Source organism: Arachis hypogaea, chromosome 3 (assembly GCF_003086295.3).
Source record: "Arachis hypogaea cultivar Tifrunner chromosome 3, arahy.Tifrunner.gnm2.J5K5, whole genome shotgun sequence".
Lineage (NCBI taxonomy): Eukaryota > Viridiplantae > Streptophyta > Magnoliopsida > Fabales > Fabaceae > Arachis > Arachis hypogaea.
In genome coordinates, this window is record NC_092038.1 from 133014375 (window position 1) to 133025142 (window position 10768).

The following is a 10768-nucleotide window of genomic DNA, read 5'->3' on the forward strand; positions in this document are numbered from 1 at the left end:
ATCTGTGTTACGCTTACCATGCATGCACATGAACATTCAGGCTTCTTTATTAGCATTTGAAACTTTTATTGTGTTTCTAAAACAGTGCAATAGTGACAGAGTTCGTTAGAGTTACAAAATCATGTATATAACTTTATATAGTACACATTTCATTATTGGTTAGGACATGGTATCAGTGCAATTATTTAGGACAGAAGAATATATGTACGGATTTACCCTTGACCCAGGTCATATTCAACAGGAAAAATGATCAGAAAATAATAACAAGAATCAAACCAAGATATGCATGGTCTCTGTTTTGTGATTTGTTTGTGGCGGTTAGTTGATGTTAATATTCAATGTGAATTAAAATAACAGAAGTAGGATTTTTGAGTAAAATTTATCATTAGGACAAAAAAGCAAAATGAAACAACATATGACCCCACAGAAAGTTAGTTACAACATTGCACTGCTTAAGGGCTAAGGACAAATATCCAACCCACAAAAATAGATGAAATAAACAAACAAGTAATTTTGTCTCCAAAATACAAACATAATAATAAACATGTTCTTTATTTTTGTGTTTCTTATAAAAAAGAATTGTCTAATAAAAGATGAATTTTGTAATTCTTAAGTTTTGAGGGACCACTTTTCTGAAATTTTGTGAGATTTGAGGGTTTCAATTGTGCAGTTGTGGGTTGCTCTCACTGCAACTTCTGGAAACTTTGTACCCACTTGCCATGACATGTCAGTCAAAAACAACTTCTTTCTTTTTCTGTGCTCCGATTTTCTTGCAGGTGCATGATTCACACTATATATATACATATCAGAGATATATTTTGTACTGAATAGAATGATACACTTGTCCCACCCAATTATTTGGTCTGGAAAATTGTCGTGCACACCATGTGCTTGTGAAATTGTGAAACCGTTAAAACTTGTATCTACTTACTATATATATAATAATAAGTGGCACAAAGACTGCATTATATTCATAGGAAGAAAGAAACAATGAGTGATTCTACAGTTTTAGAGTGGCTTAGGCCCTTTGTTGAGGCCAAAGCTTGGGACTTTGTGGTTGTTTGGAAATATGGGGATGACCCTACTAGGTTGTGGTTCTGCTATTGTTTGTATATTTGTCATTCATTTTGTGCAATTGAGTTTAGTTTTTTGAGGTATTTATAATACTCTGATTATGCTTTTTTTTTTCCTCTGGGTTGTGTTGTGCAGCTTCTTTGAGTGGTTGGGTTGTTGCTGTAGTGGGAGCTGTGGTGAAAGCATTGAGGATGCAAAGAAGCTCAAAGATGAAGAAACGGATGAAAAACAGAACGACATAGATTCTTCTTCCATTTGCAAGGATGCACATTTTCAGCATCCAATTAGAACCAAGGCTTGTAAGGCTCTTTATCAGCTTCCTTTTGCAATGTCTCTCTATTCTGGGTACCTATCTCTCTCTCTCTCATTCTCTCATTGTTGCACTCTTTTGCTTTCTCAATTTTCAATGGAAAAGAAACACTAATGAAAGTAAAATTATGTGACAACTCATAATAGTGTCCATGGAGAGGTTGCAATATCGCAGCAACCAAAATGGCTTACTCATGGAGAGGTAATATTTTTGGCTTAGATTATGACACCCTACTGGTCTGAAACTAATTTGAAACAAGCCAATATATTATAATTTATAGGTTTCTTATCCAAGTGAAATTTTTTATAATTTGATAGGAAATTGGAACACAAGTTTTGATCCCTGTTGTTGGTGGTCTTGTTGAGCTCTTCACGACAAAGCTTGTAAGAAATAGAACTCTTTAATATCGTTGACATCACCTTCGATTGAAAATTTCTGTTACTTAGAAAGTAGTCATCTTTTTTCAGGTTCCAAAAGACAATAACATCTTAGAGTTCATAAGAGCACATTGCTATGTTTCATTGAAGCAAGAAGCTATATGTGCACAGCACCACACCGATGTGAACTTCAGTGAAAATCTGTCATCAGAAGAACAATACACACAGAGCTCGCCACAACTTGCGTCAACTTTAACTGACGGTGTCCATCTTCTTGCAGCAAATTGGTGCAAATCGGATCCTTACATTGAAGAACCTTCCAGTGGATCTAATCCTTCAAGCGAATACACATCATTTGATTCGAAATTTGTCTGCTTGACTCACCATGAATATCTGGGTGAGTCGGTTAAATTATCACCTACCTGCAAAACCGAAAGGCCTAAGTACAATGAAACTTCAGGGAAGCAGCAAGGAACTTTGAGTTCCTATTGTGGCAATGGCAAAAGAAATAAAACAAAATCAGTCAGGGTGCCTCCGAAGGAAGGTTACCATGCTAAAAATCTTGCCACAGAGAGGAGAAGAAGAAACAAGATTAAAAATGGCCTTTTCACTTTAAGGTCTCTAGTCCCAAAGATAACCAAGGTCGATCTAACAATTTAGCTCTAATGCATGCATATCATAGTTTTCATTCTTGATTTTTCTTAGTATCTAATCTGCTGAACCTTTTTTGGCAGATGGATAGAGCATCAATTCTAGCAGATGCAATTGACTACATTAAGGAACTGCATGGACAAGTAGAAGATCTAAAAGATGAGGTCAGGAATTTGGAAGTAGAAGACTGCGAAAAGAACACACCGCAATCAATTATGCCAACAAGTAAAGAACAAGGAGAAAACAGAACTCTCCTTGCTGAGCTCAATCAAAGTTCTTCTAATTCCACTAAACAGATAGAGATGAAGGTACAAAGAGTTGGTATTTCTTTGGTACTTGTTTATTCATCATAGACCTATTATGACGTTTTTAACATGTTCACCAGATGCAAACCGAAGTGAATCATATAAGCAGGACAGAGTTCTTGCTTAAGGTATGCTGGGAGCAGAAGCCAGGTGGGTTTTCAAGGTTGATGGAAGTTATAAATTCATTTGGATTTCAGGTGGAAACTGCCAATATGACCACAATTGACGGAAAGGCTCAGATCATTCTAACAGTTGAGGTAAATATGTAATATTATTTCAATAGCATACTGCATTACTTTGCTAAATATTTGATGCACTCTAAAGAAATCATGAACTGATTTGCTGTTATTAGCTTAGTATGCCAACACCAAACACTTCATCACATTCCACTTTGGCTATGTGAATTATCCATGGTATCCACTTACCCTTTTCCAATAAAAGAGGGAAAAAATCTTGAAAACATTTCATTAATGGAAAATAATTGTAACCTGTATGAAAGCATTCATTCTTCTATTCAGCCCACCTACTTTTAGTTTAGTTGATATTATTACTCATTTTGATACAAACAAGATTTGTTCCACAGGCAGCCAAGGAGGGAATTCACCCAACTAAGCTGAAGGATTTTTTGACAGAGCAAACAGGTTGATGGCAGAAAACAGTAGCCAAAAGGTTTAGGAAAGTAGTGGTGATCTTGTGAAATCCAGAAAGTAATAGCTTAACGCTAGGAAATTCCAGTTACAAGTTAGAAATACAGAACTAGAATTACATGGTTTCAGTAAAGGTGTCATCCCAAGTTGAAGGGTCACAAATTAGCTAACAACTTGGTTATGGCTAGGTTTTCTCCCAAGTGGTCTACAAAGATCAAAGGATGTCATAATTCATATCCTAAACTACATCCGTACTTAAAACGTGATTGCTACATGTAAATAAACAAGAACAAATGTAGACAATCATCTTACTATCGAAACTAATTTTTATTTTCGATCATCGTATCATTGTTTAACAACCTGGATCAAGAAAAAAATATTTCTAGATTATAATGTTAAAAAGTAACCTTAACAATCTGATCCTTTTACAAGCTTTCAACACCCCCAATGGAGGGGAAAAAAAAAAGAGGAAGAGGAGAAGAAGAAGAAAAAAAAAACAAAATTTAGTGAAAGAAAGAAGAATTAAGTAATGGTTTTATACGTGATTAGGTAGAGGTTATAGTTTTAAGTCCTTATGAAACCAGACGTTTATGACTCCTTGTTAAGACGATGCAATCTCAACACATAATGGAATTTTGGTTAAGTTAGTTGGCCTTTAGTAAGCTCGGTTGTGGCTATGCTGATATGCTCGTTAATCACTTCTGCGGTACTATATGCATGTTCCCTCAACCCCTACGAAGAACTTCTACTATGCTTGGTGAGTGCTATGGATTCTAAGTCGCTGCTAGAACTACTTGTCCCGGATCCATTTTGGGATCCACAAGTTGACATTTCTCTTGAGAGACTGCTTTCTTTACTGTACTTATCGGAATCAGAGTCACCACCATAGCTGCCGTTGGCCATTCTCCTGAACATCCTAATGTCTTTATCATACTGGTTAGAATCATAGTTGGTACTGTGACCATATTTCACCCCATTAGATAGATCAGATATTTCAGCTCCACTATCTAAGGCTCTTACAACCTGTTATAAACCAAGTGTGAGATGATTAGTAAATGGTTTTGAATGAATAAGATTGCAATGTTTGAAATGACCATTTTCATTACTAAAGAAAACAAGCATGAACATTTAATGAACCACTTGAAATCTGTTCTATTTAAACGTCACCTGAACCATTCGAGGCCGTTTAGGAGCAGAGTGGCGAACACAAGCCACGGCCGCCTCAATCATCCTGAGCATTTCAGCCTCCGCGAATTGATTTTGAAGTCTTGGATCTACTAGCACACTATAGTCATGTGTCTCCATTGCATGGAGGAGATGCGGACGAGCCTATGGAGAGAGCAAGAACAACATTAGTAGTGAATGTTGACTACTATCATACAGAAAGAATGACCTGAGTCATCAATTGAACATGTTTGATATGTCATATGATGGGCATGATTACAATAATTTGGAACAAACTTTTAAAACTGAGTAACTTTATGCAGAAACTTGATGTTTATCTTATACTGTTGTCCCTAGTTATCAAGATGGTAGTTAAAGTAAAAAAGAAGAAAATTCAAGTTGACAATTCATACCCATTCAACCAAACTCTCATCTCCTAAAGGCTGAGAGTCATCAACTGGTTTCCTTCCTGTTAGAAGCTCAAGGAGGACAACCCCAAATGAGAAAACATCTGATCTATCAGTTAATTTCCCACTTGTTGCATACTCTGGAGCCATGTACCTGCAAATTGAAGCTACAGCGTATTAGGCTTGTAGTTTATTTAAAGCATTAGTGAAAGTTAGGTTTTTGGCCAATGTATCTATTATTAATTGAAGAGTGTCTTCAAAACTTAGGCCAAGGTGCATTACTAAAGTTGCAATCTCCATTGTTTATGGGCAACCTACCCAAAGGTTCCCATAACCCTAGTTGATACATGACTTTTGGTAGTGTCAGTTAGCCTTGCAAGTCCAAAATCTGCAACCTGTATTAAAATCAACTGTGAATTAGAATTTAGACTTTCCGTTTAGATAGATTATGGGTTATAGCTAGTTTTATTAAAAAATGAAAAATAAATAAAAACAAAAATGCAGACCTGAGCCTCGAAAGTATCATCCAAAAGTATGTTTGCTGATTTAATATCTCTGTGAATAATCTTTTGGCTGCCTAGAGATATAGTGGGTTAGGGCCAGTAGTATTAGTAAATTTCATCAAACTTCTAGTGATAAGTCAGAGAAACAGAAAATTTATGAAGGTAAAAGGCAAATCAAATTGCTATTCTTGCACCTAATAACACATACACATGATGGAATGAGTTTGAACTAAACCAAATTAAACCTTTATGATCCTACCAAAAAAAGCTGCTGAGATTTTCTACACATGATGCAAACTAATAGCGTCAGTCTTAACTATAAGAATCTATAATTAAAAAACAAAATACAAAGATATACATACATTCCTCATGCAGATATGCCAAACCCTTTGCAGCACCAATAGCGATCTTGCACCTCTTGTCCCATGTCAACACTGGCATTCCACTTCCTGCAACATTTCCATATGACAAGCAAATCACACAAGAGGAGAAATCAATGAGCTCATTAACTTTGTCCAAGAAAAATCAAGCGAAACTCACGTTACCATGCAAGTGATGATGGAGTGTCCCATTAGGAACATACTCATAGACGAGCAATCTTTGATCCTCACATATGCAATAACCAACTAAAGATACCAAATGCCTGTGATGGACACGGCTGATGATCTCCACTTCTGCCCTGAATTCCCTTTCCCCCTGGCCGCTGCCAACCTTTAGCTTCTTAACCGCGACCACCTTTCCGTCCGGCAGTGTCCCTTTGTAAACATGCCCAAACCCTCCTTCACCTATGACGTTTTCATCAGAGAATGAATTGGTTACCTGCAAGATGTCTTCATAGCTAAAGGCTACTGGAGCATTCACCTGTTGCCCTATGTCTGAAGGTGCTAAAAGTCTGCTTCCAGGATTTCTTGCACTTCCATGGTTGCTTCTATTGGGAGACAATATTGGTCCATTTCCAACGCCAGCCTTCTGTCCATAGTAAATTCTATTAACACCTGATTCCCAATACCATTAGACATGGGAAATCAGATGCCCAAGGCAATAATTAATTAAGTAACCACTAATATCAAAGAAAAAATTACATGCATGAACTTGTTTTTTTTCCTTCAAAATGAGCAAGTTAAAATAAAATAAAATTTGCAGAGAGAATAGAATACCTGGTCTAACGTGAAAGTGAAGATTATGGCGAGGTATACCATAGACATCTCCTCTTGATTTCTTCTTCCTGAACATGAAGAAAGTTACAGCCACCAAGGCCAAGAAGAAAACCGCAGCAAGGGTATAGCCGGCAAATTTTCCTATATCAGTATTGCCTGTGGCTTTACCAAAGCTCGGTGGTGAATCCGTGGCAAGGTCTGCCTTCGGTTGCGAGTTAGCGGAGGCGGGTCGGACGGGAGTAGAAGGAGGAGGAGGTGGAGAAGGAGAATAAGGAGGAGGAGGAGGAGAAGGTGGTGCTGTATATGGTGGAGGAGGAGGAGGAGTAGAAGAGACTTCGTTTTGTATCTGTGCCGGTGGTGGTGGAAACGACGGCGGTGGAGGCGACACTTCTGGTGGTGGTGGTGGTGGAGGCGACACTTCTGGTGGTGGTGGTGACGGCGGCGGCAATGCCTCTGGCGGTGGTGGTGAGCGCTCCGGTGGAGTCAAATCTTCAGACGGCGGTGGAGGATTCCGGGACGATGGCGGCGAGCGAGTATCCTCCTTCGCCGGAGAAGTCGGTGAGGAATCGGAAGCATCAGAAATTGGTGGCGGCGGCGGTTTAACTTTACGCTGATTCTTGTTTTGGCGGTTGCTGGCGTTAGAATCGGATGAAGATGAAGATGAAGATGAAGAAGAAGAGGAAGTGTCCTTATTATCATCATTGTCTTGACGACGAGTAGAAAGAGAATTATTAGTAGAAGACGGAGAAGAAGAATCAGAAGAATCAGAAGAAGAAGAAGAATCGCTGTCTTTCTTCTTTTTCTGAGCCATGAATATTATGATGATGAAGATTGATTCTCAGAATAATGGCATAAACATCTCCTTTTCCCCAGTCGGGGAATGGAAATTCAAGAGAGGTTTAGGCCAAAAAAAAATAAAAGAATAAAAAATAAAAAGCAAAACACAAAAGATAGAGTTAGTTGTTTATGTTTGAAGTGCGCAAGTTCTGCAAACGGAATTGCCAGCTGGGTGCCAAAAGAGATGAGGTGGATACTTTTCATAGATTCTTGGGTAAGAGAAGAAGCCAGATGTAGTTTCCCATTATTCCATTTCCAATAAGGTTGTTACCTTCAATATCGCCTTACCATGCAAACATTCCATCTTAACGCGCCTTCCAACTTAACTATAACAACCACCGCTACGCTTCTCTCTCCATACACTCACTTTCAACCTCCCTCTTACAACAAATATTCATGTGCTACACTAATTTAGGTATCTTCTAAAATACTAGACATGGTATAGTGGAAAACTGATTTACCATAATATGTTGCTTATCATGTGTTATAAATTCAAGTCTCATTTACCAATATACTACGAGTGTGCTTCAACTCCCTAATAATTGGAATTTATTTGATAATGTTAATTGAACTAAAGAATGATATGGATGAGAAAGTTATAAATCCATGTTCTTAAAAGTTCATTTTGAAAACATATTTCATGACAAAAAAAAAATCTCCTGTTGCGGTGGTTCCTTTCAATTCTTTTGCTTGAATTATAGCTAGTGTGTGCCTCGGTTTTGAATTATTCAGAACCGCCGAACCAATAATCACAACGTAATTAATTTAATTAAATCAGAGATTAACTTTATAAGTTGGAGTATATCTAGCAAATTAGCAATCAATTACCACATATATTCATTAGTACTACTTTTTTGTCCCCTGTACAACTAATCTAATTGCTATCGTGAGGCTGCTTTGCAGAACTTGTCTGTACGAAACAACACTGAAAGGTTGAATTATATTTAGTATTTACATTATAAATAATATTAATACATTTAAATCTTTTTATTAATTAAATCTAACTTGTTAGTCTAACATAATAAAAATCAATTATAACTAATATTATTTTAAATTTTTATTGTTTAACTTAGTTAAATTTAATTCATAAATAGATTTAAATGTGTAGCATTACTCTTAAATTATTTAAGTATGTTGAATTGGCAATCCCGACAGGGCTGCCTCCACTCTTGAATTCCAGCCACCTTTTACTGCCGTGTTCTGCAGGGAGATACCATCTTTTATTACAAACGCATGTTTCTTCAATTCAATGACAGCTTTATAAATTTAAAGGGTTATTTGGACCATACATAATTACTGAATTTTTATTTATTAATGTGCATGTTAGTAGTTTTTCAAAAAATTTTAAAATATGCAATGCAATTTGAACTTTTTTGTTTTTTTTTTTTTATGTGCTATATGTTTACCTAAAATAAATGCATTATAATACTGGTATACTACTCTTCAAACTTTATTTGGTTAGTTTTCAAAATTTTTCCATGGATATTATATATATACTCAAAAATTTTAATTAATGTATTTTTGTTATAATTGATAAAAAAATTACCGAAGCAACCCATTTGAAATTTAGATAAGAGAGTATGTAAATTAAGATATTTGAATTAAATAATTTAGTTAAATATATATATTAAATCATATAATAATCTTTAACTATTATTTTTATATAAAAGCATCTTTAACGTGAATAGGTTTTTTTTCATGCTTGCTGTGTTTCAGTCTATGAGCACGAGTGAATCAGCTCCTGAACTACAATAAGTGTACAAATTTTCAAATTTAATATTTTAAGATTTAATTATTAACGTGTACAATCAATAAATTGTAGTGAAGACTTATATGCATATGTTTTTTTCTAAAATTGATAGTTAAGAGTTATTAGACAATAATTTAATTAAATTTATTAAATTATCTAATAACTTTTAAATATGAAGAGACATCTCTATGTGAGTTTATATTATAAAATAATAGAATCACCAAAAAAAATACTATAAAATAATATGTATATGAAAATATATTTTAGAATGTGAAATATAAATAAAAAAGAGTATAAAATTACATACACATACATAAAAAAATGTTACGAGCTAGTAATTTTTGTAATTTGTATCGAATAATAATCAATAATGTTTTCTCATCTGTATTACTATATAAATATATATATTGACGAAATAAGTATTGATTCCCCCTTGTTCCACAAAAGAAATAGCAATAACCATGCAAGCCCTTTCACTTCTCCCTCTGCTTCACACCTTCCCTAAATTCACCGAACTCTCTTCTGTCTCCGGAAACTTGGATCCCAATTTCACTCTCACCAGCTTCTGTCGCGATCTCAGCTTCAGACTCAAAATCGATGACAGCGATGAAAATCTCCATCAACAAAAACCGCAAGAGGAAGCCAAACACCAACAGCAACAGGAATTTACTTTTCCGTGTGCTCATCCTCCTCAAGGATCGCTCCTTGCCGCCGACGAAATCTTCGATAACGGAATGATCCGAACAATTTCCCCTGTTTCCGACCAATCCAAGCTCTTCTCCGCCGCCGACGGCCACGGTGGCCAAGGGTTGCCGCTCCTTCCACCGCCGACGAAGCTCTTCGTGCCACAGAAGTGCGACGATATTCCCTGGCACGGCGATTTGTTTCGTGAAACGGCGACGTTGGAGACATGGCAGACGAAGTGCAATTCCACGGGATTCTCGAAGCTCTATCGGTACCGGCGGGACGTTAAACATAGGAGGAACAGCGAAGGAACAGGCGCGTTTGTTTTCCTGAACCCTCCGCCGGGGCCGGAAAAGGTTGAGAAGCAGAAGGAGGTGAAAAACGACGTGGTAAAGTGTGGGAAGCGCAAAACGGCACCGTCGTCTTGGGCACACGAGAAGCTTTACTTGATGAATAGGAAGAGATCGGAGAATAATAAACGGCGGTCGTTTTTGCCTTACAAGAAACAGATTTTTGGACTCTTCTCCAACATGAACCTTCACCCTTTCTGAACATTGTATGACGTGGACAGATAAAAAAGACAAGATTCCAATATTGCATGTCTTTTTGAGTTTGAGGCGTATTACAAGTCCAGCAAATCAAGCATTAGAAACTCCTTCTCTTCACTTAGATCTATTCAATTCTAAAATAATAATATTGGTTACAATAAATTAGAATTGAATTAGATTTTTTTTTTCAATTCTAATAAAATGTAGGTGTTGGCTAATTTGTTTTCCCAATTTGGGAAAATTTGTACGATTATGATTATTCTTGCAATTTTTTAAAATATCTTAATACTTACTCAGCATCATTGTGTGAGGCGAGAAGGTATTTCATGATGAAAGGGTACATTTGAATTTTGA

At 36.4% G+C, this 10768-nt stretch overlaps 3 protein-coding genes across 3 annotated transcripts; 2 read left to right on the forward strand and 1 right to left on the reverse strand.

Annotated features, from left to right (window-relative positions):
* Window positions 1–445: 445 nt before the first annotated feature.
* Window positions 446–3704, forward strand: LOC112791793 (transcription factor bHLH90). Its single transcript, XM_025834758.3, has 8 exons — window positions 446–1088; window positions 1210–1419; window positions 1531–1585; window positions 1702–1767; window positions 1852–2403; window positions 2496–2720; window positions 2798–2974; window positions 3301–3704. The coding sequence occupies exons 1-8, from the start codon at window positions 991–993 to the stop codon at window positions 3361–3363; spliced, it is 1446 nt and encodes a 481-aa protein (XP_025690543.1). The 5' UTR covers window positions 446–990; the 3' UTR covers window positions 3364–3704.
* A 25-nt stretch (window positions 3705–3729) lies between these two features.
* Window positions 3730–8124, reverse strand: LOC112791792 (proline-rich receptor-like protein kinase PERK12). The gene is made up of 8 exons (XM_025834757.3): window positions 6596–8124; window positions 5984–6433; window positions 5801–5887; window positions 5442–5512; window positions 5254–5330; window positions 4942–5089; window positions 4532–4693; window positions 3730–4387 (listed from the first exon to the last, which is right to left on the reverse strand). Exons 1-8 carry the CDS (start codon window positions 7404–7406, stop codon window positions 4097–4099), a joined length of 2097 nt encoding a protein of 698 aa, XP_025690542.1. The 5' UTR covers window positions 7407–8124; the 3' UTR covers window positions 3730–4096.
* A 1519-nt stretch (window positions 8125–9643) lies between these two features.
* On the forward strand, window positions 9644–10417 carry LOC112783002 (uncharacterized). Its single transcript, XM_025825722.1, has one exon. The coding sequence runs from the start codon at window positions 9644–9646 to the stop codon at window positions 10415–10417; it is 774 nt and encodes a 257-aa protein (XP_025681507.1).
* Window positions 10418–10768: the final 351 nt, after the last annotated feature.

Excerpts from the sequence above, each read along its gene's own strand:
- LOC112791793 (XM_025834758.3), top strand. The coding sequence starts at position 991 with ATGAGTGATTCTACAGTTTTAGAGTGGCTTAGGCCCTTTGTTGAGGCC. Across the intron at positions 1,586-1,701 it reads AATGGCTTACTCATGGAGAG|GAAATTGGAACACAAGTTTT; the intron begins GTAATATTTTTG and ends ATAATTTGATAG. Across the intron at positions 2,404-2,495 it reads TAGTCCCAAAGATAACCAAG|ATGGATAGAGCATCAATTCT; the intron begins GTCGATCTAACA and ends CTTTTTTGGCAG.
- LOC112791792 (XM_025834757.3), bottom strand. The coding sequence starts at position 7,406 with ATGGCTCAGAAAAAGAAGAAAGACAGCGATTCTTCTTCTTCTTCTGAT. Across the intron at positions 5,331-5,441 it reads ATGATACTTTCGAGGCTCAG|GTTGCAGATTTTGGACTTGC; the intron begins GTCTGCATTTTT and ends ATTTTAATACAG. Across the intron at positions 4,694-4,941 it reads ATGAGAGTTTGGTTGAATGG|GCTCGTCCGCATCTCCTCCA; the intron begins GTATGAATTGTC and ends CTCTCTCCATAG.
- LOC112783002 (XM_025825722.1), top strand. The coding sequence starts at position 9,644 with ATGCAAGCCCTTTCACTTCTCCCTCTGCTTCACACCTTCCCTAAATTC.